Source organism: Heterodontus francisci, chromosome 1, assembly GCF_036365525.1.
Source record: "Heterodontus francisci isolate sHetFra1 chromosome 1, sHetFra1.hap1, whole genome shotgun sequence".
Taxonomy (NCBI): Eukaryota; Metazoa; Chordata; class Chondrichthyes; order Heterodontiformes; family Heterodontidae; genus Heterodontus; species Heterodontus francisci.
The window spans coordinates 98,636,308-98,663,172 of NC_090371.1; the positions used below are offsets into that span (position 1 = coordinate 98,636,308).

The 26,865-nt window shown below is 43.2% G+C and overlaps 1 protein-coding gene and 1 pseudogene across 1 annotated transcript in view; one reads left to right on the top strand and one right to left on the bottom strand.

The window, feature by feature from the left end:
• The window catches only part of LOC137371220 (putative nuclease HARBI1 pseudogene), a 314,069-nt pseudogene that overhangs the window by 78,792 nt on the left and 208,412 nt on the right, over positions 1 to 26,865 (top strand).
• The window catches only part of ankrd55 (ankyrin repeat domain 55), a 127,138-nt gene continuing 120,672 nt past the window's right edge, over positions 20,400 to 26,865 (bottom strand). Inside the window, exons 10-11 of the mRNA XM_068033402.1 lie at positions 24,694 to 24,795; positions 20,400 to 20,683 (exon numbers count right to left, since the gene is read on the bottom strand). Coding sequence (XP_067889503.1) covers positions 20,400 to 20,683; positions 24,694 to 24,795 — 386 coding nt within the window. The remainder of the gene's footprint in view (positions 20,684 to 24,693; positions 24,796 to 26,865) is intronic.

Consider the following 26,865-nt stretch of genomic DNA (forward strand, 5'->3'; position numbering starts at 1 on the left):
CTGGAAGCCTGCACCGATTCCAGGCAGACAGTAGCAGTGGGCGGGATTGGGGAATGCTATACACCTACACCGCAGGTGGTACAGGCTGGGACTGTGGAGGATAGAGGCCAGGATCTGGAGGGTAGTGGAAACGATCAAATGTGGACAGTTGAGGTCACGTTGGGATTGGGGAATGTTATTTGAGTGTGGGTCAGGAGAAGCATCCAAGCACTTCAGGGGAGACCTTAAATTAAAATTTTTCTTTTCCTCCTGAGTAACTGTTCTCTGTTTGATCTCCAAAGGGTAATGTTTGAAAGGGATCAAAGTCCTTTAAGCCATTTTGCAGAAATAAAGTTACAACTTTTAAGGCCAGCCACGAGCTCCTCAATAGCTAATAGTGCACGTTAATGCAGCTTTTACCCTCATGATACTCTCAGTAAATCATGTGATAAGCACAAGGACAACAGTAAAATATCTAGATAAGCTGTTGTATCATCGGACAAACTAAACACTGTGATAAACAGCAGTCCCAGTGCCATGTTGGCTCCAAATCCATTAATTTTGCTGGATTCCTTCAGCTTTAACTGCAGTAAGTATGATTACATTTCATTCATAGTGGAAAACAATATTTACTAGATTTCTGTAGTGCAAGATTTTGAAAAGTCACACTGCAACTGGTGATCATGCAATGGCATCTTTCCATATGGGCACAGTATCATATCCTCTTAAGTAACTTTTTGGGCAATTGAGTCACCATCCTGCTATGAAAATATGTTTTGTTTTGATTAACTTCAGATGCTACTTACTTAAATGCAGTAGATATAAGTGTGAAGTGACTAGTGTTGTCTCTGTATGACTGATCAGGTATTCATCGAGCTAAGATTGCACAATGTGGCACAAAACGTTCAGTCTCACTCAGAGAGGCTGCAAGGATGCACCCAATCACCCCATACCTTCCCCGCCAATGTCTGAAAAGATTCGCCCTTGCTGGTGCCGAGTCTGGAGCCAAACATCCATTCCAATGTTGGCCTTCCTTGTGCCGATGAGTTCAAGACTTGAAACCACTAACCTCAGACACAACTGCACAGAACCAACTGGTGTACGCCCCATTTAAGCAAATGTGAACCAGGTGGCATGGGAATATCATTTGCTGCTAACTTAATCTGGCAGGTAGGACTTAATCTGAACTAAGTGTAGGATAACGAGTATTCATGCTGTGGAAATGCATGCAAAGCTGCAAACTACCACCATGCGGGGTAGCCCTAGACCTCCACAAATACACTGCTGACTTAATTGTGATACAAAAACCCACTGTCGGAAATCAGAAAAAAAACTCATGCCGACTTAAATCACCTCACAAGTCACCAAAGCCGCTCTTGCAGGGCCCATAAAATTCACCCCCCAAAGGTACAAAGACAAAGGGAGTGGTAATGGGACAAGCAAAGGAACAAAAGATGTGTCTAGATGAGGTGTAAATCGCAGGATAGCAGCCGTCCAAACACAAGATAAAGGGATTAAGAAAGGAGCAAAAGAAAAAAGCGAACCAGGGAAAAAAAGGAAACAAGATGGGGGCAAAGGTTATGATCTAAAATTGTTGAACTCAATATTGAGTCCAGAAGGCTGTTACGTGACCAGTTCAAAGATGATGTACTGTTCCTCAAGCTTGTGTTGAGCTACATTGGAACAATGTAGCAAGCCAAGGACAGAGAGGTCAGAGTGGGAGCAAGGTAGGGAGTTGAAATGACAGGCGAGAGGAAGCTCAGGATCATGCTTGTGAACTGAACCTGGTCTGCATTTGGTCTCTTCGATGTAGAGGAGACCACATTGTGAACAGCAAATACAGTATACTAAATTGAAAGAAGTACAAGTAAATCACTGTTTCACTTGGAAGGTGTGTTTGGGGCCTTGAATGGTGAAAATAAAAATATTATACAGTGATTTTAACTTAACCTGCTCAGTGAAGTCGCGTCAGACGCCAGTTTTCCACCCGTCTGATTTTACTCTCCCTTACAGTCGATGGTGAATGAAATTGGGTGGGATGTAAAGTAGGCATCCAACGTGAACCCACGTCATAGGGAAGGTTACAACAACTTGCATTTATATAGCTCCTTTAAATAGTAGGAAAATATCCCAAGGTGCTTTACAGGAGCGTTACCAAACAAAATTTGGCACCAAATCACATAAGGAGATAATAGGACAGATGACCAAAAGCTTGATCAAAGAAGTAGTATTTAAAGAGCGCCTTAATGGAGGTGAGAGAGGTGAAGAGGGAATTCCACAACATAGATCCTAGGCAGCTCAAGGCACGGCTGCCAGTGGACCAAGGTAATGACAGGTGCTGAATGTTGGACAGACAGTTGTCTTAAAGTCCACAATGCAGCTTGAAATCTTGGGCCCAACTATTCATCAACAGAAAGACTGGTTTGATGAAAATGATGATATTAAAAGGCTACTTGATGAGAAGTGCCACCTGCATTCATCATCGAGCAAGGACCAGTTATATAACAAGAAGCAAGCTAGCTTATGATGACATTAAAAGGAAACATTATATACTAGTAAGTATATATATATATATATATTATATAACAAGCTAACATTAGTAAACAAGGCTTGACCAAACTAAGGATTATGACTGACACCAGGTGGAGCAAAAAGGCATATGAATTGCAGTCTTATGCTGACCAAAATGTCATGAAGAACTTCTATAATTCATTTCTGGAGTCCTCCAAGGATCTAGCCATGTCCTGCTCCTATTTCTCATCTACATGCTGCTCCATGGTGACATCATCTGAAAACACAATGTCAGGTTCCACATGTCGCTGCTGACACCCAGCTGAGACCATCACCTCTCTGAACCCCTGCACTGTCTCTGATTTGTCATGCTGCTTGCCCGATATCCAGTCCTGGATGAGCAGAGATTTCCTCCAACTAAATATTGGGAAGACTGAAACCATTGGCTTTGACCCCTGCCGTAAACTGCATTCCCTGGTCACTGCCTGAGGTTGAACCAGATTGTTCTCAAAGTAAGCATCCTATTTGACGCTGAGATGAGCTTCTGACCACATATATGCTCCATCATCAAGATAACCTATTTCCACTCTGTCACATCACCCATCTCAACCCTGCCTCAGTATGTCTGCTGCTGAAGCCTCTTTCTATGCCTTTGTTACCTCTAGACTGTTCTAATGCTATCCTGGATAGCCTCGCATTTTCCACTCTCCATAAACTTATGAATTCTTTCAAAAGTCTGCATATCCTAATTCTCACCAAGTCCAGTTCACCGATCACCTCTGTGCTTGCTGACCTACATTGGCTCCTGGTCCAGCAATGCCTCGATTTTAAAATTCCCATCCTTGGTTTCAAATCCCTTCATGGCCTTGCCCTCTCTATCTCTTTAACCTCCTACAGTACTACAAACCTCCAAGATATCTTCACTCTTCTAAATGTGGGCTCTTGTGCATTCTTGATTTTAATTGCTCCACAATTGGTGGCCATGCCTTCAGCTTAACATTTTACTACATTAAAGGTGGAGGGATGGGGGCTTTTAGTTTAAAGGTGAGGTTGGAAAAGCTGGTGTTGCTCTCCTTAGAGCAGAGGAGACTGAGGGGAGATTTAATAGAGGTATACAAGATTATGACAGGCTTAGATAAGTTAGGCAAGGAAAAACTGTTCCCATTAACTAATGGTACAAGGGCTAGTGGACGCAGATTAAAGGTTTTGGGCAAGAGATGCAAGGAGAGTATGCGGAAGAAATTTTTTACCCAGCAGGTGGTAATGACCTGGAACTCACTGCCCACAAGGGTGGTGGAAGCAGAGACAATGACTTCAAAAGGAAATTGGATGGCCACTTGAAGGAAATAAACTTGCAGGTTTACAGGGATCGAGCTGGGGAGTAGGACTGACAGGATAGCTCCGTTGAGAGCCGACATGGACTCAATGGGCCGAAAGGCCTCCTTCTATGCCATAAATGACTCTATATAAATAAATTCCCTCCGAAAACCTTTCTCTCTTTCTTCCTCTCTTTGCTCTTTAAGGCGCTGTGTAAAACTTACCTCTTTGACCAAGCTTTTGGTCACCTGTCCTAACATCTCCTTATGTGACTTGGTGTCAGATTTTGTTTAATAATGCTGCTGTTATGCATCTCGGGATGTTTTACTATGTTAAAAGTGCTATTTAAATGCAAGTTATTGTTACTAAAGGACTATAAGCTAAAACAAAGGTGCTGGAAGAACTTATTTGTGAACTCCTAATTGCTGATGACTGTTCTCTTTTAGTCGACTGCCAGGATGATAAGCAAATAATCATGAACTACTTTGCAACAGCTTGGTTGCAATTTGGCATGACTATCGGCCTTAAAAAAGACCAAATTGCCCAACGCAAGGATTACACTCCACCTATCATCACTATCAGTGATGAAGTGCTGCAGGTCATGGACAGATTCATCTACCTTGGTAGCAGCCTATCTAAAGAAGTCCATATTGATACAACAACAACTTGTATTTATTTAGCACCTTTAATGTAGTAAAACATCCAAAGGCACTTCTGTTATTAAACAAGGTTTAATACTGAGCCACATAAATAGATATTGGGAAGAACTTTATCAAAGCCCTGGTTGTTCAGCTGCCGGGACTGAAAGTGGGACCCAAGCCCACATGGGCAGACGACGGAACCCTGGACGGCATTTTACTGGTAAATGCCCCACTACTGAGACCATTTGAGGACACCAGCCTGCTTCCCGGAGCTGCTGACCCAATCAGTGGGCTGGCAGCTTGGCAGCGCCACCGATAGAGATGGCCTCCATGTCTAGGTGCTCCTTGAAGGCCAGGTAAATTTTTTATTTAATGTGCTGGAGCCAGGCAAGCAAGCAGGCCTCGGCGATCAAGGGGGGGGGGTGGAATTTCCAGAGCCAATGGTGTAGCCATGGGGGTGGCCATGACTGCCGCAGTGCCCTTCCGTGGGCCATGGAGCGGCCATAGAGGTGGGGCCCGCTCTGGGAACCTGCTGGGAGGCTGCCACAGTTTACCATAAAATGCCAGCTGGGCAGGAAGTTACCATTAATAGGCCAGTTAATTGGTTTAATTGGCCACCCACCTCCAATTGGCAGGCGTCCGGGCTGCTGAAATTCCCGCTTTTGACCAAAGGTTTACTCAAAGAGGTAGGTTTTAAGGAGCATCTTCAAGGATAAAGGACAGGTAGAAGGGCAAAAAGATTTAGGGAGGGCATTCCAGACCTTAGGGTCTTCTCTGCTTAAGTCATGGCCACCAATGATGGAGTGATTAAAATCGGGGATGGGTAAGAGGCCAGAATTAGAAAAGCACAGAGGGGCTGGGGGAGAGTTCAGAAATAGGGAAAGGCGAAACCATGGAGGGATTTGTAAACAAGGATGAGAATTTTAAAATCAAGGCATTGATTAACTGGTATCCAGTGTAGGTTACTGAGTACAGGGGATGGATGAATGGGAGTTGGTGTGAGTTAGGTCATAGGCAGCAGAGCGTTGGAGGACCTCAAGTTTATGGAAGGTAGAAAATGGGAGGCTGGCCCGGAGTGTGTTGCAATAGTCAAGTCCAGAGGTAATGAAGACACAGATAAGGGTTTCAGCAGCAGATGAGCTGAGGCAGGTGTGGAGTCGGACGATGTTACAGAGGTGGAATTAGGTGGTCTTACTGACAGTTCAAACATGTGGTCAGAATCTCATCGTGGGATCATATATGAAACCAAGGTTGCGAACAGTCTGGTTCAGCCTCACACCGTTGCTGGGAGGAGGAATGCAGCTGGTGGCTAGGGAATGAAGTTTGTGTTGGGGACTGAAGTTTCCTGCAGAATAGCCAAAATCATCTTAACTTTTGGTAAACTCTGTGAGTGCTGCTGGAACAGGATAGGCATCAGCATGTAGACCAAAATCAGCCTGCTCCCAGTCATTAATAAAATGATAGAATCAATGGTGCCATTAAACATCAGCTGCTCGCCAATAACCTACTCATGGATGCTCATTTTGGGTGTTTTACTGAACCACATGGCTCCACATTGCATCATAATTGTGATCCAGACAAAGATGCAAAAACTGAATGTCAAAGACATGTTAGAGTAGATGCACTCAACATCAAGGCAGCATTCAACTGAGTATGTTTCAGTGAGCCTTGGCAATACGTTGGAGAATGGGAGTAAAAGTCACAACTCTCCAGTGGCTAGAGCCATATCTGATGCAAAAGAAGCTCATTGTAGTTGATCTCCTCAGAGATCACCGCAGGAGTTCCTCAGGGAAGTGTCCTCAGACGAACCATTTTTAGCTTCATTAGTGACCTTAGCTCTGCCATAGGTTCAGGAGTGGTACTGTTAACTCCATTCACAACTCACCCAAACTACAGCAGAACGTGGTCAACATCCAGACATAGGCTGGCAAGTAGTAGGCAAAAATCACAACACATAAATGCCAGATAATGACTGTCTTGAGCAAGAGAAATTCCAGGCATTGTCCCCAATCTTCAACAGCACTACCATCATTGAGTTCTTGAATATCAACATTTTGGAGAGCCATTGTTGTCCAGAGGCTTAACTGGACCAGCTATAGCAATAACCTGGATAAAGGCTGGGTACTATGTGATGAGTTGCTCACCTGCTAACTCCTTAAAACCTCTCCACCATTTCTAAGGCTCATGTGTGATGGAATACACACCACTCACCTGGATGCATGCATTGTCAACACTAAAGAAGTTTAATACCATCCAGGATGAGAAGTTCATTTGATCAGCACCCCTGCCATTGGATTCAGTATTCAACTGTTCCATCTCTGCCACACTGAGGCTCTAATATATGCAATCTGCAGGATGCAATGCAGTAACTCAACAAGGTTGCTTTGACTACGCCTTCCTCCCTTGCGAGTTCTACTACTGAGAAGGGTAAGAGCAGCAATGTTATGTGAACATAACTATGCCCAAGTTCCCCTCCAAGCCACCCACCATTCTGATGTGGGTATATACCACCTTTGCTTCATTGTTGCTGGGTTAGTATCCTGGAATTCCGTACCAAAACACCTTGGACCTGCAAAAAAGGGTGGGTTGGGGTAGGGTGAAATGTAAAAAAATTTTATAATCTCAAACCTGACCCCAACTCACCTCCAACCCATCCACTTCTTGGTTTAACGGAGGTGGGACAGGGGCTAGCAGCCAACCCGCTCCAGGAGGCAGGTTGGCCATTTAAATATTATAATGAGGCTGGAAAGTTCACATTTAACTTGTCTTACATGCTTAAACCTGGTTGGCTGATTTTCCCAGACATCGGGAAACCCAGCAGCTCAAGAGAGGGAAGGACAGCTTTGGAGGAATGGTAAAAGCCCTCACGGCACTGGTTGTGGCCAGGAGGAGCATGATGCTTCCTCCCAGCCCTTAGCCTATCAAGTTGTCTTCTTCCCTGCCATTGGACCATCACCCCCTTAACTCCTCCCCCAAATTGGGCATCCAATTCCCTTCTTGGGATACAACCACCACCACCTCCCCACACTCCCTACTAATGCAGCAGCAGGTTCCTTACCTGCTCCTGGGGCTGCAGCATTCTCCAGAGTGTTCTCTGCCTGACAGACAACGAAGCCTGTCAGTCAGGTTGCCTTCTGGGTAGGGAACCAGATGAAAAAAAGATGCATGCTGTGGGGTTAGAACTCTACAGCATGTTGGCCCGAGCAAAGCTCCTCTCCCTATTGCTTATGCAACCTGCCCCTGTCAATATCAGAGCCCATGTGGGACTACGATCATCACAAGGACTGCAGGAGAGCAAAAGCTCCACCACCACCTTCACTGGGCAATTAGGGACGGGCAATAAATGCGGCTTTTATGTTTTATTTGTTCATCATCACCCAAATCCTGTGAACAATTCAAAAAGCTATACAACAATAGCGGTTCATAGCTCATTGAATGAAATGAAAGACTTAATTTTCTATTAGTAGATCATATACAAGAGAATGCAAAATAATAACAGTACCAGAAGTAACAAACCAATGCCAGAATCAACAAATGGTCTAAATAATGAAGATGATTTCTCCACTGTTACAAGTATCAGTGGTTATGTTTTATGCGCTGTATTTTATAGTAAGTAAAGCTAAAGTTTGTAGGGCCCTCAACCATGTCTGGCCCATTTCCCGCACCTCTATCCTCACTCCTTCCCAGAACCATGACAGGGTTCCCCTTTGTCCACACGTTCCACCCCATCAGCCTCCATATCCAAAGGATCATCCTCCGCCAATTCCGCCATCTCCAGCGTGATGCCAGTACCAAAGGCATCTTCCCCTCCCTTCCCCTGTCAGCATTCCGAAGGGATCGTTCCCTCCGCGACACCCTGGTCCACTCCTTCATTACTCACACAGCCTCGTCCCCTTCCCACGGCACCTTCCCCTGCAATCGCAGGAGGTGTAATACCTGCCCATTTACCTCCTCTCTCCTCATTATCCAAGGCCCCAAACACTCCTTTCAGGTGAAGCAGCGATTTACTTGTACTTCTTTCAATGTAGTATACTGTATTCGCTGCTCACAATGTGAGCAATTTGGTCTCCTCTAAATTGGGGAGACCAAACGCAGACTGGGTGACTGCTTTGCGGAACACCTCTGCACAGTTCGAAAGCATGACTCCGAGCTTCCGGTTGCTTGCCATTTCAACACCCCCTCCGCTCTCATGCTCACATCTCTGTCCTGGGATTGCTGCAGTGTTCCAGCGAACATCAACGCAAGCTTGAGGAACAGAATCTCATTTACCGATTAGGCACGCTACAACCTGCCGGACTGAACATTGAGTTCAGTCATTTCAGAGCATGACGGGCCCCCCATTTTACTTTTATTTTTAGTTATTTCGTCTTTCTTATTTTTTCTTTTTCTTTTAGTTTGTTCAGTTTGTTTGTACTGTGCCTACCCACTGTTTTTTTCATGTTTGTGCTTGCGGCTGTTCAGTTTTCAGTCTATTAACACCCTATCTGTACTAATGCTTTGTCTTTCAGCACACCATTAACGTATTGTTTGCCTTTTCTTCATGACCTCCTGGTCAGCTATTCTGTGACCTTGTCCTATCAACACCTCTTTTGTTATCTCTTGCCCCACCCCCGCTTTATTTGCTTAAAATCTTTTACGTTTCTTATATCTGCCAGTTCTGAAGAAGGGTCACTGACCTGAAACATTAACTCTGCTCCTCTCTCCACAGATGCTGCCAGACCTGCTGAGTATTTCCAATTTTTTTTGTTTTTATTTGTAATACACTATATCAATTGTAATAATTTTTTAACTGCTGTCAATTTTCACAGTTTGGCAATCTGAATATATTGTTTTGCTATGATTAAAACGTGACTTATGTGCAATGATACCTGATGTCTAATTAGTTTAGCCAATATTGTATGTATGTTATTTTAAACTAAAACACTATTTATATTGCTTAACATAGCAGTATTGTGTACAAAAAAGAAATTCTCAACATCTCAAGTCAACCTTTGTTTTCTTCACAACTCAATCATGTGTAATCATTATTCTCAATGCATACAACCAAAATCATAGTGCAAAACTAGTATGTCTGTAGAAATCAAGGTAGCATAATATTGCAATCTCAGTATGTTGATTGAGGACAAACTCAGCTTTTTCAGTCAGTCACCCTTCTTCAAGCTGAATTCCTGCTGTTGTGATTAAAGAGTACAGGGTTTCTTAACTTGTCTTTTTTGAAAATTCACCAGAATATTTTGATTGCCACTTTATCATCCTACAATTAAAAATGTCCACACACACGTTTGTTCCCAATAAAGAACATTTAAGAAATGATCTGAGAAATGATTGCTAGTTCAAGTTATGTGATATGGTGCAGCATTCCATCTTATTTACTAGTTACCACATATTTAAACTCAGCAATGATAAAATGATGAATGTTGACAAAGAGCTTTTCAACAAAATGGTAACTGTACCATTTCATGGAGAACTGAATTATACAGAGCAGGAAGACTCTACATTCAGTTCCTAATCTGTGCTGAGTTGGTTGAGCTCATTTGGGTAGTGGTTAAAATTGCACCAAACTTAATAGCCAGTAAAAATAGTATACTGAGGAATTTTTACAACATACTTAAAATCACAGGCTATATTTCTGTGAAAGCCTGGGTTGTTCCACCACCGGAACCGAAAGTGGGACCCAAACCCGCACAGACGGACGGCGGGAGCCTGGACGGCATTTTACCAGCGGCAGCCAATTAAGAGGTAGTTTAAACGAATGCCCTAGTTTAGAGAGAGATCAAGAGAAATACTTTTTAGAGCCGTTTAACATCTCAAAATGTCCCCTCACAAAGGTTGCTGAACATTTTTGGTATGAATTGCGTTTTTATTAGAAAGGAAACAGTAATTAACCTCTAATATAAAATAAAAACAAGAAATGCTGGAAATACTCAGCAGGTCTGGCAGCATCTGTGCAAAGAGAGGCAGAGTTAACGTTTCAGGTCAGAGACCCTTCTTCAGAACTGACAAATATTAGAAATGTAAAAGGTTTTAAGCAAGTAAAGCAGGGGTGGGGCAAGAGATAACAAAGGTGAAGGTGTTGATAGGACAAGGTCACAGAGAATAACTGACCAGGTCATGGAACATAGGCGAACGGTATGTTAATGGTGTGCTGAAAGACAAAGCGTTAGTACAGAGAGGGTGTGAATGACTGTAAAGCACAGAGCACTCCAAGCACAAACATAAAAAAACACATTAAAAAAAACAAAACAGTGGGTAAGCACAGTGGAAACAAACTAAACAAACAGAAAAAGCTAAAATAAAATAACCAAATAAAAAAGGAAAAATAAAAAAATAAAAAATAACTAAGCATTAAAAGGGGGACCTGTCATGCTCTAAAATGATTGAACTCAATGTTCAGTCCAGCAGGCTGTAGTGTGCCTAATCGGTAAATGAGGTGCTGTTCCTCGAGCTTGCGTTGATGTCCATTGTAACACTGCAGCAATCCCAGGACAGAGATGAGAGCAGAGGGGTGTGTTGAAATGGGCAGCAACCGGGTAACCTCTGTCTGTTTGGGTTAGAAAGGAAAAAAGAAAATCAATCAGGGATCTGACTCCTGACTGCTAGCTAGTAATTCCTGCTGGAAAGTTCATAGGCAGAATCTTACCACCTTAGTCCTTGCCACAACGGCAGGATCATTTTGGGATTTGGAACCCAACTCTCTGCACACCGTACCCGGCTGTTGCTCTATACCAGAGCAAACCAATTATCATCCTGCCTCCCAACCAATTAGGGAGTGCAGCCGGGCAGGATGACGCATCCATTCAGTCAAAGGAAGGATTTCTAATTGAAGGGACCACGGCATGTGGCAGAAAAACTCACCAGCACTTGGATTTTTCAGGCTGCAGCATTCACAGGAATAGAGAGGATACCTGGTAAAACTGCTCACTGGGTCCCTCAACTTTACCTGGAAGTGCTGCTGCAGGCTGTGAGGGGCTGCAGTGAGGTGACCTCTCCCACGGATGGGTGGATGAGGACAATCTCTCCAACCAAGCAAGCGTGGATGGAAGCGACCAAGGAAGTCAGCATCATGTGGGTCCTCCCTCCAATCTGGAGACAGTGCACCAAGAGGATGCAGGACCTCAGGAGGTCATGACAGGTGAGTGGCATAACACTTTCAGGTGCCAGGTCCCACACTCTGACTTGCCCAGCAATCTCCTGCACAGAAAGCCTCAGGTCAACACACCTTGCAGCTGCACATATTCCGCACCCAGCAGACATCTCACATCCGCATATGAAGAGCCAACACTCACACTCACCCATGCCTCACAGCCACACTCCACAAATGGTGTCCTTCTCTCGTCTCCACACAAGCCATAATGAATACTCACACCTCTCTGCTTTCTCCCTAGATAAAAAGCAGATACCCAGGGTGACTGGCACCTTGCCGACCATTGACAACACGTGCCCACCTGGTCTACTGGGAAGGAAGTTTTGTTTCAGGGGGCTGCAGTGGCAGTAGTGACCTGCCATCAGAGCCTGAGGCACAGGTAGTCAGATATGTTGAGGGAGTTGATCCTCTGCCTATAGACCCTGTGTTGCTGTTTCGCCTCCTTCCAGCTGGATCTCAGTGTACATTACATCTGTCCTGTGGAGGGGCATGCTAGTGAGGAGAAGGCAGCTGGTGCTGCTGCTGGTGTTGCTCCTGCTGCTGCTGGAGCAGTGGCAGTGATGTGGCCTCTGCTCTTGCCCCTCATCAGAGGTGGTAGCTGCTCTCAAACTGTGCTGAAGGCTGTCAGTTGGAAGTGCAGCTGATGCTGAGTACAGTGCTAGGCAAGTGAAGTGTCTTTCAAGAAGTTGACAATTGCCTGTCAAGCAGTGAAAACACTGTCTGGGAGAAGAAGTGCTTTGAATAGCAGACTCTCAATGGCCTTGGCTGGAGCTCCTCAGTGTAACTGATCAAAGGATTCCCAGCTTGCCAGTTTCACTGAAGAAGCTCTTCCTGCTGTGTACTCGCCTTGGCGACCCTGGCCAATTGCTGACAGGTTGAGAAACAGCTGTCATGGTTGGCAAATCCAGGATTCAGGGCTCATAATTGGCTTCTTAACAACATCAACAAGCTCCGAATTGCTTACCTGACAGATCGAAGGGATTTCCTGCTTGCCTTCAATGCCACCCTGGGGAAAGCTGGAAAAGGGCAGGGTCATGTTGGGATCCTGACCCAAGTCACTTTCTGGGACTTTCCTATCCCGTTCGTCCCTGATTTGGCTTCCAATGGCCTGGGAAACTTCTGCTCCATGAATGTGAATGACAGGATTGTGTTTGGCTATAATGGCCCCATGGGTGAATAGTCTATCAACACTCAGTGCCCAAGGTCACATGTGAAGAATGACTACTTGAGAAAGCTGCTGGAGGTTTGCTGATGCCTGTTAAACTGTATGGTTCACCGGGAGGAAAGGGTACAATGTATAGGGAAACGGGTGAACTGCAATGTTCCACAATGACATCACAGCATATAGGTTCAAGCCATGAATCACTACAAGTGCTGAGTTGCCAACCTCAGTCTCAGAGATCTTCAAATTAAGGAGAAGAATTACAACATGATACAAAAAAGGGGGAGTTAAAAAAAATACTTGGCCACAATATGGTTAGTTTGGATTGAAGTTTTTTTAAAGTTTTTCTTGGGATATGGTGTCGCTAGCAAGACCATCATTTATTGCCCATCCCTAATTGCCCTTGAGAAGGTGGTGGTGAGCCAGCTTCTTGAACGGCTGCAGGCTTTGTGAGGTAGAAACACCCACAATGCTATTTGGGAGGAGATCCAGGATTTTGACCCGGTGACCGTGAAGGAACAAATCAGGATGGTGAATCAATTGGAGGGAAACTTGCATGTGACGTGTTCCCATATGTCTGCTGCCCTTGTCCTTCTACGTGGTAGAGGTCGCAGGTTTGGAAGGTGCTGTCAAAGGACCCTTGGTGAGTTGCTGCAGTGCATCTTGTAGATGGTACACACTGCTGCCACTGGGTGCTGATGGTGAAGGGAGTGAATGTTTTAAGATGGTAGATGGGGTGCTGAAAAAGCGGGCTACTTTGTCTTGGATGGTGTTGAGCTTCTTGAGTGTTGTTGGAGCTGCACTCATTCAGGCAAGCAGAGAGTATTCAAATAGTTGCTTGGGAGCACAGAACTTGAGTATTGCTGAAAAAAGAGATATGCTGTCAAGCTTTTCATCTCACACTCATCAGGACAGATGCAAGAATGCCAAGTTTCAAAGGGAACAACAGTTTACACTGCATGAGTAAAGAGTGCTGATTGATTGGCAAGCCGAGTCTGATTGGTCAAGGTGTTGCCGTGGAGAATGCACCAGGGAACTATTGTCCCCACGCTTTTGTTTAATTCAGAAAAGGCGCAATGCTTTTGTTGCTTTTGCTTGCAGAGGACAGGTCCCTGCGTATGAATATATGTAGCTTCTAGCAAGTGTAAGTGAGCCATATTGTAAGCCCGACTGATAATCTTAAATTGGTTGTTAGAGTAATTCTTAGCACACTTGGGATTGTTCAGCAAGTGCTGTCCAATAACAGAATCACATCTAACGTTATACACTGTGTTCTGAATTTTGCAAGTACAGGCTGGTTGAATATAGTCCTGATGAGTGCAGATGAAAAGCTTTGACAGTATGTCTCTTTTTTTCAGCAATACTAAAGAGTAGTCCATCACACTCCTGAGTTGTGCCTTGTAGATGGTGGACAAGCTTTGGGGAGTCAGGAGGTGAATTACTCACCTCAGAATTCCCAGCCTCTGACCCGTTCTTGTAGCCACAATATTTATGTGGCTGGTTCAGTTAAGTTTCTGGTCAATGGTAACACCAAGGATGTTGAAGGTCGGGGGATTCAGTGATAATTATTCCGTTCAATGTCAGGGGGAGATGGTTAGATTCTCTCTTGTTGGAGATTGTCATCACCTGGCACTTGTTTGGCATGAATGTTACTTCCCACTTGTCAGACCAGGCCTGCATGTTGTCCAGGTCTTGCTGCATGAGGGCAAGGAGTGCTTCAGTATCTGAGGAGCTGCGATTGGTGCTGAACATTGCACAATCATCAGCAAACATCCCTTTTTTTTTAGAGATACAGCACTGATACAGGTACTTCGGCCCGAGTCTGTGCCGACCAACAACCACCCATTTATACTAACCCTACAGTAATCCCATATTCCCTACCACCTACCTACACTAGGGGCAATTTACAACAGCCAATTTACCTATCACCTGCTGTGGGAGGAAACCGGAGCACCTGACGAAAACCCACGCGGTCACAGGGAGAACTTGCAAACTCCGCACAAGCAGTACCCAGAATCGAACCCGGGTCCCTGGAGCTGTGAGGCTGCGGTGCTAACCACTGCGCCACTGTGCCGCCCCTTCTGACCTTATGTTGGAGGGAAGGTCATTGATGAAGTAGCTGAAGATGGTTGGGCCTAAGATACTACCCTGAGGAACTCCTGCAGCGATATCCTGGGACAGATGGTTGGCCTCAAACAACCACAACCATCTTCCTTTGTGCTCCAGTGGAGCGTTTTCCCCTGATTCCTATTACTTGGACTCCTTAATGCCACACTCAGTCAAATGCTGCCTTGATGTTAAGAGCAATCACTATCACTTCATCTCACCTCTTGAGTTTAGCTGTTTTGTACAAGTTTGTACCAAAGCTGCAATGAGGTCAGGAGCCGAATGGCCCTGGTGGAACCCAAACTGAGCATTGGTGACCAGGTTGTTGCTGAGTAAGTTCCGCTTGATTGCACTGTCAATGACACCTTTCATCACTTTGCTGAGGATTGAGAGTAGACTGATAGACCTGTAATTACTGGATTGGATTTGTCCTGCTTTTTGCGTACAGGACATACCAGGCAATTTTCCACATTGTTGGGTGGATGCCTGTGTTGTAGCTGTAATGGAACAGCTTGGCTAAGGGCGTGGCTTGTCCTGGAGCGTACGTCTTCACTATGTTACAGCCACGTGGTGAGGGGTGTGGGTGGTTCCCACTGTTCAACTCCCACCTGACTACACCAAGTGTTTTTTGTGATTAGAGTTTAACCCCTTTGTGTTTTATTTGTCAAATAAACAGACAGCGACAGGTTTTCTTGTAGGTTTAAAACAGAAGATTAAGTATTTATTGAGCAAAATGCCTGATCCCGAAATTGACGCACCGCATCCACTCACTCATTCACCCGCGCGCACACACACAACACACAAGAGACAGATAGAGAGGAAAAGGGGTGAGTGGTTTTTAAGTGAGGTAGGGTTTCGGGGTTCACGGGTAAACCTGATGAATTCTCTCGGAGGTCAAATTCTCTATGGTTGCAGGCATCAGATGTTTGTATATTTCTCTGTTGGTTGAAAGTTCAGTTTGAAGATGGAAGATCACTTCCAATCCACAGCTACACAAGTTGAAAATGTAGAATTCACAGCAGGGCGCCCTCCTTCTTGGCTTGTTGGATTTTTTTTCCAGCTCTTAGCTGGACAAGCATTTGGTGATGCTTCTTCCTGGGTCCCTCTTCTCTCTCTCCAGAGTGCTCCTTTTAAAGTCAAAAATGGTTTACGAACATACATACGAATTAGGAGCAGGAGTAGGCCAAGCGGCCTCTCAAGCCTGCTCTGCCATTCAACAAAATCATGGCTGTTCTGATTGTAACCTCAACTCCACATCCCTGCCTACCCCTCATAGCCTTTCATGCCCTTGCTTATCAAGAATCTATCTACCTCTTCCTTAAAAATATTCAAAGACTGTGCTTCCACTGCCTTTTGAGGACGAGAGTTCCAAAGACTCTCTGAGAAAAATAAATTCTCCTCATCTCTGTCTTAAATGGGCAACCCCTTATTTTTAAACAGTGACCCTCTAGTTCTAGATCCTCCCACAAGAGGAAAATCGACCTTGTCAAAACCCCTCAGGATCTTAGAGAGATACAGCACTGAAACAGGCCCTTCGGCCCACCGAGTCTGCGTCAACCATCAACCACCCATCCACACCACTCCCACATCAATTCCACATTCCCTACCAAATCCCCTCCTACATTAATCCCATATTCCCCACCATTCTCCCACCACCTACCTACACCAGGGACAATCCACAATGGCCAATTTACCTATCAACCTGCAAGTCCTTGGCGGTGGGAGGAAACCAGAGCACCTGGCAGAAACCCATGCGGTCACAGGGAGAACTTTCAAACTCCGCAGAGGCAGTACCCAGAACCAAACCTGGGTCGCTGGAGCTGTGAGGCTGCGGTGCTAACCACTGCGCCACCCATCTTATATGTTTCAATCAAGTCGCCTCTTTCTCTTCTAAACTCCAGCAGATACAAGCCTAGCCTGTCCAACCTCTCCTCATAAGACAACACACCCATGCCAGGTATTAGTCTAGTAAACCTTCTCTGAACTGCTTCCAACACATTTACACACTTCCTTAAATAAGGAGACCAATACTGTACACAGTACTCCAGATGTGGTCTCACCAATGCCCTGTATAACTGAAGCAGAACCTCCCTACTCTTGTATTCGATTCCCCTTGCAATAAACGATAACATTCAGTTAGCTTTCCTAATTACTTGCTGTACCTGCATACTAACCTTTTGCGATTCATGTACTAGGACACCCAGATCCCTCTGCATCTCAGAGCACTGCAATCTCTCACCATTTAGATAATATGCTTCTTTTTTATTCTTCCTGCCAAAGTGGACAATTTCACACTTTTCCATTTTATACTCCATTTGCCAGGTCGTTGCCTACTCACTTAACCTATCTATATCCCTTTGTAGCTTTCTTATGTCCTCTTCACAACTTACTTTTCTACCAATCTTTGTGTCATCAGCAAATTTAGCAACTATACCTTTGGTCCCTTCATCCAAGTCATTTATATAAATTGTAAAAAGTTGAGTTCCCAGCACTGATCCCTGTGGTAAACCACTTGTTACATCTTGCCAATTAGAAAATGCCCATTTGTGCCTACTCTCTGTTTCCTGTTAGCTAAGCAATCTTTTATCCATGCCAATATGTTACCCCCTACACCATGAGCTTTTATTTTCTGCATACCTTTCTCTCTGTTGGCGGATATAGATCTTCTCTGGGGTGACCGACAATGGCCCAGGATGTGCTACTTCATACCCTCTTTGTTTCAGAAGAACCCATTCAATTCAAAAATGTGTCTTGTTAGGGTTCAGGATGGGTGTAATTGATACCTGTTCATTTTGAATGTATTCTTTTGTCTTTGCCAGATAGTTTGAATATACAAAGCCAGTCTTTTAATCTTCGGCAGCCATTTTTTTTAGTATATTGTCCATTTTTAAAAGAAAAGTCCATTTTTGTAACTCTTCAGGGTGAGTTCCTGTAGTTTCAATCGCTGCACTTTATGTGAGCGTTACAAGTACTATAGCTGGGATGTTGACAGGGCCCATAGCCTTTGCAGTATCCAGAGCCTTCAGCCGTCTCTTGCTATGACGTGGAGTAAATCATATTGTCTGAAGACTGGCAACTATGACGATGGGAGCTCAGGAAGAGGCCGAGATGGATCATCCACTCGGCACATCTGGCTGAAGATGGTTGCAAATCCCTCAGCTTTGTCTTTTGCTCTGATGTGGTGGGCTTCCCCATCATGGAAGTTTTTTTAGAGCCTCCTCCTCCAGTTATTTGTTTAATTGTCCACCACCATTCATGACTGGATGTGGCTCGACTGCAGAACTTTGATCTGATCCATTGTTTGTGGGATCGCTGAGCTCTGTTTGTAGCATGCTGCTTCTGCTACTTAGTATGCACATAGTCGCAGAAGTACGTAGATATCTGGAAATTGGTCATTTAGCCTCATGATTCTAATGGAGGAATTGTACATGACATGAGGCATCACAAACTGTCAGTTAAAAAGACAGGTTGAATACTTAAGTATAAGAATGTTGAATAAGTATATCCTTCAAATTTTTAAGAAGCAATTTATTGTAATCTGGCAAACAGTCCAATAGCATATGGTGCATGTCCAAGCAAAGACTAGACAGTGAGTAAAGTTTTCACAGCTGATAGGTACACAGCAATTTCATACATCAAGATAGAAATTCCACTCTGCACAATTTTTACCAAATTGGTTAACCTCTTCAGGCACAATTCCCCTGTTCAATATTTTAACAAAGTCTCTAACTCATTTACGTTAACATAATGAATTGAGGAATTTCACTGAACATGACAACCAATAGAAGTAATGTAATAAAATAAAAAGAAAAGAATTTCTATCATGTCATAATTTTTGGAATATTTTAACATCTCAAACAGTCCGCTCACAAAGGTCGCTGAATATTTTTGGCATTGGTTGCACTTTTATCAGAAGGAAAGAAGTAGGTCATAATCTTAAGAAGTGTGGCAGCATTGCTGGGAGTTGGAAGCATCATGAATTCAAGGAGGATAAGTAGCAGGCTTGGAGAAAGAAGTTGTGACATAGGACTAGAATTGGAAATTATTGAGAATTTCAATAATGTCGGTTGAAAAGAAAAATTGTAAGTGAAGTATTTATTTATTTGTATGCTTAGATGAATTTTTATTTCAGTGCTCCTTTTACATTTTTTTGCTAATTTTCTTCTCTCCTCTCTTCTGCTCCCTTCTTGATACTGATTCCTTGCTGGTGTAATGTTCCATGACTTCCCACCACCCTCTGGTGCAATGCTGGAGTGGAAAACTGAGGGACAGTTTGCACTGACATTTGCCAATTTCAGGCTGATGTGGGATGGCTAGGGGTGGGGAAATGGCTGGGGAGCATTTGCTTGGCATTCAATTTTGGACAGAAGTCTTTCAAATGTTTTTACTTTGCACCAATTTGGCTTTTCTCTTTAGCAGTGTAGACAACCTGCACTACTCTGTTGCTGTAAATGCCCAAGACCTGCAGCGATCATTTTTCTTCACCCAGTTCCCAAGGTGGGATTTGGGTGCAAGAAAGAATCCCACTCGGAGTGCAGTAAAATTACAATGATTAGGTTGACTTCAGAAAATTCATCAGGGGTAGTGGCATAGAATTTCAGTGGATGCAAATTCTACATTGCTAACTTTTACACTATCTTACAGACTTATGTATCAACAAGCTATTTGGTCATTGAGTGATATTACAGCCGAGCCAGATCCAATCCTCAGCTGATGTCCACACCTGCACATTTTTTAGTAAGGATTGCTGAATAGTGATCAGGAGATGTAACCGTGGCTGGTTTTCCCTCCCCTAACATTGGTCACTGAGGCTAATTGTAACACTGCTATCAGTATACCGGCTGTAATTAGCTCATTCAGCATAGACCAGGGATCAAATCAGGGACTTTCCTGTTCTGAATAGCTCAGCAAACATTGACCCGCAGAAAAGCTTTTTCCATCTATTTTAATGAATTCAGCATGTGACTAATTCTTTGCTCGTCTAATTGATCCTATGGTAGCATCAGTATGTTACAGAAAATGTAAAAAATCTACAGCGGGTTGGTCATCATTTGAAAGAGAAAGACAATATTTTAGTTGTATCCTTTAACACTTGAAATATTAATCCATCTTTTTGATTCAGATATACTGGTACTTCTAGTATTTTCTGCTCTTTTCAAATTTACAGCATTCATGATTTTTCTTTTTATCAATACCTTGGGAATGCCATGAACTGCAGTTCCAAATAATTGCTTTCCCTGTTTAGAAACACTAGTGCCTGAAAAAGTTATGCAGAGAAAAATAATAGATTAAAGATGCATATAACACAAGTAAACTATCTTGAAAGAAGACTGATTACATTTGGCATGCAAATGAGGCTTCCATGAGAACTCCTTACATTTTTAGCAACAAAACACTACAGTCTCACAGATATAAAATGCATTAAAAAAAACCTGTGCCTTGTTTGAAAATGAAAGGCAAAAGTTATTTATTAAATAAATATATCTGAATATTTACTCAGTTTCATAAATTGTTATAAAAAGGATCTACATTCCTTTATTTATTGACTGCTGTCTTGCGATTCAGTGACACACTTGGACAAGCCTTCTGAATGAGCACTTTTCTTCTGAGATCGGATAGTAGGGAGTACACGATTGGTTCTCAGAAAGTCACCCGACATAACTGGTAAAAATGAATAAGTTGAGTGGCTTTGGCCAATCCCTTCTCTTTGCGGCCTGTATGGGAGTGTTTGTGGGAGATTCATTGCCACAGTCCTTACAGAGGTCTGAGGAAGAGATCTGAATTTTTTCATATTCTCAGACATGTTGTCAGGTGGCAGATTACCTACAGTCAAGAGAAATTATTTCATTTTTAACAAAGTTATGTTGCAAAGTGCCAACATTGTTAAACTGTATTTATGCTGTATCTTTCGTAATCATTCGAGGATAGTGATAGCTAAAAAAACACTTGCCCTGATGACACAAGATATGACCTCCATTCTCCTGAAGACAAGCTAATGTCAGCTGCACAAAGGTGGCAATCTCAACTAACATATTGACTGAACTATCTTAATTCAGATGTGTCACCGAGCTTAATGCTCATCAACTACAACAACTTGTCTTTCTATCACACCTTTATTGTAGTAAAATGTCCCAAGTCGCGTCACAGGAGCATTATCAAACAAAATTTGATACTGAGCCACATAAAGAAGTATTAGGGCAGATGACCAAAAGCTTGCTCATAGAGGTTAGTTTTGAGGAGAGTCTTAAAGGAGGAAAGAGAGGTAGAGAGAGAGAGAGGCAGCAACGCTTAAGAAGGGAATTTCAGAGGCAAAGGCCTTGGCAGCTGAAGGCATGACCGCAAGTGATGGAGTGATTAAAATCAGGGAAGCTCAAGAAACCAGAATTGGAGAAGCACAGATAACTTGAAGGATTGTAGGGGTAGAGGAGATTACAGAGATAGGGAGGAGCAAGGCCATGGTGGGATTTGAAAACAAGGCTGTGAATTTTAAAATTAATGCTTTGCTTTACCAGGAGCCAGTGTAGGTCAGCAAGCACGGGTGATGGGTGAATGGGACTTTGTGTGAGTTAGGACACAGACAGCAGAGTTTTGATTAAACTGAAGTTTATGGAGGGTAGAATGTGGGACACCGGCCAGGACTAGGTTAGAATAGTCAAGTCTACTGGTAACATAGACTTGGATGAGGATTTCAGCTGCAGATGATCTGAGGCAGGGGTGGAGTTGGGCAATGTTACAGAGGTAGAAATAGGTGGTCTGAGCGATGACATGTATATGTTGCCAGAAGCTCATCTGATGGTCAAATACAACACTAAGGTCGCAAATTCCATTTTGCCTTTTCTGTAAGCATATAACAAATATCAGAATACCACCGATTGTTACGTAAATTTTTATGACGAAAATGAAAATGATAAACACCATTCAGTGAATATATAAATATTGCATTTGATCCACCCAGTATGCTGAAAAACTGCAGATTACTCACTTGGCTGTTGAATTTGCAGGAGGTTAATTTTTCATTTTTTTATTTGGGCTTATATCATTGATTCAGCCTATAAATACAGGCTTTGCATGTAAATTTTGTGATAAGTTGGAGTTTGGCACTTCCATCTAAAGGCACGGAATTAAACATTGCAGATGAACTGGGAATTAAATATTGCAGTTGAACTGAATATATAAGCCATAAAATTATATCAAGAGATAACATATAATTTTGCTGAAATTTGGGATTTCAAGCCAGAGTATTTAATAACATTGACTACATCTTATAAATAACCCATTTCTCTGAAACTATTGATGAGCTTCACTTTCAACATTATAAATTCCAATGTCACAGAACATGACCAGTATCAGTATCGGAGACTGGGTGGTAGGTTCTATTACCTCTGGACCTAAGTTTAAATCTATCCCAGACTAATGGGATGAAGATCTTCTCTCTGTAAGGAACCAAAGTAAAATGAGTTTGGGCAGACTAAACACAGCTCCTGTTTGGTGCAGCCTCATAACTAAGAATTGCTCTTAGGTCACAGGCCTGAATTTTATTAGCGCGCCGTGCTCTGAACTCAGCAGCCTTCCGACACTGAAGTACCACTGAGGAGCCTCCATGATATTACACGCGGGAGGCTCATTTAAAGGAAGGGGGTGGAGCAGCCGCCCCCAATGATGTTGAGGGGGTGGCCACCGCGTCCCTGGCAATGCCGTCTGGCACCACCACGCAGGCGCCATTTTTAAAGGGCTTTAAGCCCTTAGAATGAATTTTAATTTTTACAGGTACATAAATGGAAATTTTTTATTAGCAATTAATAAAGATGTGGAGGCCCTCTCCCAACAGTCATTTAATTGGCGCTTATTGTCAAAAAAACACTTTATTCCCATCCCGAACTTTCCCCCCCAACCTTCTAATATTTGGCCTCTAACCCTTCCCACCAGTCACACAGCCAACTAAATTTGTTTTCCTGGCTCCCACACCCCTCCCGCCCTGAAAATTTTATTCCTCCCCCTTCCTCACCAGCTTCTCGCCTCGGGGGCACGTGAAGCATGAATGGCAGCCGTAAAATCACCGTGGGACAGCCGCCGCCTGCAGGTGAGTACATTTACATATTATTAATGTTAATTTAAATATTGCAGATGAAGAGCCTGCCGCTAGGTGGTGCGGGTGGGGCGCACCGAGGTCACCCCGCCACTGGTAATATGTGGCAGGGCCTTCTCGATGTCGCGGGTTGAAGTGGGCCTCTCCCCTCAGAATTTTACCAGACCCCGCGCAGTGATCTGCGGCATCGGGGGAGTGGGGGCCGGTAAAATTCAGCCCGCAATCTCAAGAGGTCACAAGGATGTTTGTTGTAGGAAATAAAAAAACGTCACTGCAGGGAACGGTGTTTTTCTGAAGTTAAGGTGGACCACATTGGACATATACATAGAATTTACAGGACAGAAACCTGCCACTTGGACCAAGTAGTCTATGATGGTGTTTGTACTCCACTCAAAACTCCTTCCACTACATCTTCCTCATCTCTGCTTTTCAGCATATCTTTCTATTCTCTTTTCTCTCATGTACTTGTTCAGTTTCCTTTTGAAAGCATGTAAGCTGTTTGCTTCACACCTCATGTAGTAGCGAATTCCATATTGTAATCACTTTGAGTAAAGAAATTTCTCCTTATTTCCCTATTGGATTCATTAGGAACTATCTTGTATTTGTTGGCCCCTAGTTTCAGATTTTCCCACAAGTGGAAACATTCTCTCCACACCTACCCTGTCCAACCCATTCATAATTTTAAAGACTCCTTGCAGAACTATGGGGAAACAGCAGGGGAGTGGGACTAGCTGAGTTGCTCTTGCAGAGAGCTGTAATGAACACGAATGGCCTCCTTCTGTGCTGTAACCATTCTATGATTCTAAGTCTCCCCTAAGGTCTCTTCTAAGACTTCTCTTTTCTAAAGAAAAGAGCCCCGATCTGTTTAATCTTTCCTGATAGCTATACTCTCTCTGTTCTGGTACCATCCTTGTAGATCTTTTTTGTACTTTTTCTGTACTTTTCTGTCCTTTTTATACATTAGAATATATTTTCTTTCATTTACTAATGTTAAAAAAGATGATATAGGGGAATAAAAGCAAAATACCGCGGATGCTGGAAATTTGGAATAAAAACAAGAAATTCTGGAACCACTCAGCAGGTCTGGCAGCATCTGTGGAAAGAGAAGCAGAGTTAACGTTTCGGGTCAGTCTGGCAGCATCTGTGGAAAGAGAAGCAGAGTTAACGTTTCGGGTCAGTTCCGAAGAAGGGTAACTGACCCGAAACGTTAACTCTGCTTCTCTTTCCACAGATGCTGCCAGACCTGCTGAATGATATAGGGGAAACCCACTTTATATTTCGAACAACTTTTCACAACAATCTGCTCAATTGATGGGTACAAAGTAGAGGGAAGTTTACACTGTAGCTGGGTGCGCCGGAAATGGGAAAGTATTCTATTCTTCAGCACTAATATCCCTTACCTTGATGAGTACAAAAATATACTCCAAATAAGGAATTTTCTCATTAGAAGTATAAGGATCATTGAGATAATTGTTACTTACAGTAATGGTGACAGGCTACCAAAACATCATTTATAAATTAGTACCAATTAATACAAATGAGGTGACGTTCCCCTTCTCAGTAACTTTAATGAAAAAGCATGAGTGCAAAATGAGAAATCGTATTTTGTATTCAAATGCTTTTGTTGGAATTATTGAACAGAGGAATTTAATCCCAAAGATGTCAAAAAGGTCCTACAGAACTTATCAGATATGATCAGACTTTACTAAGATGTTTTGCAGCAACAACTTTATAAATATTCACTTACATTTACGAGTGCAGTAGTCAGCAATTGGAGCTAGGAAGGACCGTGCTGGTATTGAGTCTTTTATTTTCATTTTCTCAAGGGGATTTTGCTGCACAATTTCTCCTACAGCGATAAGAGAATATAAAATGAAGGATGTAGTACAGTGTATATTCTCAACATTGTCATATGGATGAGGATCCATTTTCCTTTTGGATTAGTTCTGATTCTACTCACTGGCCATTCCTAGTTGGTTCCACATGGCACAAATGTGTGACCTCTTAAACCTAGCCAGTTGCCTCTCTCAGGTGCTACTTACATGCATTCATATAGGAGCTTCTTGGAACTAACCTGGTGCTCATATCATGACAACTATCTGCTCAGGCTGCATCTCTTATGTCAATACAACGGCAGCCTGTACGTGTCTTCTGTCTGCCACAAGTGCAAGATCTGAGAGAAATGATGGGAGGGTACACATGCTGCTATCCACATGATGCCTGGCCAATTAAGCTGGAGAACGTGTTTCAATGCTGCAGCAGAATGCCACTTACATGCCTCAAACAAACAAGCTTCCAAGCAGAGGTGTTGACAATGATGGGAGCTCACCCAGAATATTCAAATTGGGCTGTTCCTGGAAACTTGGTGGAGTCACTATGAGATCAACTAAGTGGGTGGAAATCCTGCCCAACCAGATTCCTGCCATAGGAAAATCAGGGATAAAGTCTTTGAAATATTTACATTTGTATATCTGGGTTCTAGCTATTTAAACAGGAAACATTCCTCAAAATATAAGTTATGATTCTGCAACCATCAATTTGTTCTGAAAGAATCAGTGACAATTTCAGAGTTTTTAAATTCCTGGGAATAAAATGGTACGGACCAAGAGCTGGAAAGTGGAATTAGGTTGCATAGCTCTTTTTCGGCTGGCACAGACAAAATGGCTGAATGGCCGCCTTCTGTGCTGTAAATTTTTCTGTGTTTCCTTCTATGTTTCTACCTTGGAATTTACTCACCTTTACTCACCCTTACTTCAGATGATGTGTTGTTAAAATCCTCATTCATGACATTTTTACCACACCAAACTCACCAAATGCTGTTCGCCCATCACCCCTGTGCTCACTGACCTACACTGGCTCCAGGTTAAACAATGCCTTAATTTTAAAATTTTCATCCTTGATTTCAAATCCCTCCATGTCCTGGCCCTTCACTATGTCTGTAATCACCTTCAGCCCTACAACCCTCCGCGATATCTGTGCTCATCTAGTTCTGGTTTCTTGAGCATCCCCGATTTTAATCTCTCTACCATTGACGGCCATGCCTTCAGCTTCTAAGGCCCTAAGTTCTGGAATTCCCTCCCTAAACCTCCTGTCACTCTTCCTCTCTTTCCTCCTTTAAGATCTCATTCAGGCTCTTTGACCAGACTTTTTGTCATCTGCCTTAATATATCTTTATGTGCCTCGGTGTCAAATTTTATTTTATAATGCACCTGTGAAGCACCTTGGGACATTTTATTACCTTAAAGCTGCTATCTTATTGTCTGAAGGGCCTCCTGGCTCCTTGTGATTACAGGATCTCACTCTTCCTTTTCTTTCTCTACAAAGGCTCCAGTGCAGCTTTTGAAAACCTTGGAGCCTGAATTCTCCTTGTTGTTCCATTCTTCATTGTTTTTTAGGTCAGAGTCATTTCCAGCATGACTGCCAGCACCTGCTCCAGCCACAATGCACTTCGCCTTTAAAAGATGGAGGCTAGTTTTAAGCAGTACAGGCTAGCTTTAAGTGGTTCTAGCCGCTCACGATATTGGCTCCCTTATATGTTCAGCCAGTCAGCAGCGTGGTTAGCGCTGGCTGGACGCTGAAACTATTGCAATTTTGTGTTAATTGTGGTTCAGTTGGTAGCACTCTTGCCTCTGAGTCAGAAGTTTGTGGGTTGTAGGAACTAAAGGGTTAACCTCTACCATCTGTTGGATGAATCTATATAAGTTATAGTCTGATAAAACTCACATGAGATGCTGTGTTTAAATTAGAATGATGTTAAGTGATGCTGTGGTTGTGCTCGGGAATAGTTGTACTTTTTCTATATATATCAGTGTATTAGATTAGAACTAAGTTGTGGACTTTATGTTCAGAATCATGTTGTTAAATGTGAATTGTATATTGGTAAACTGTAGTGGGGAGACGGTGTTTATTATAACAACCA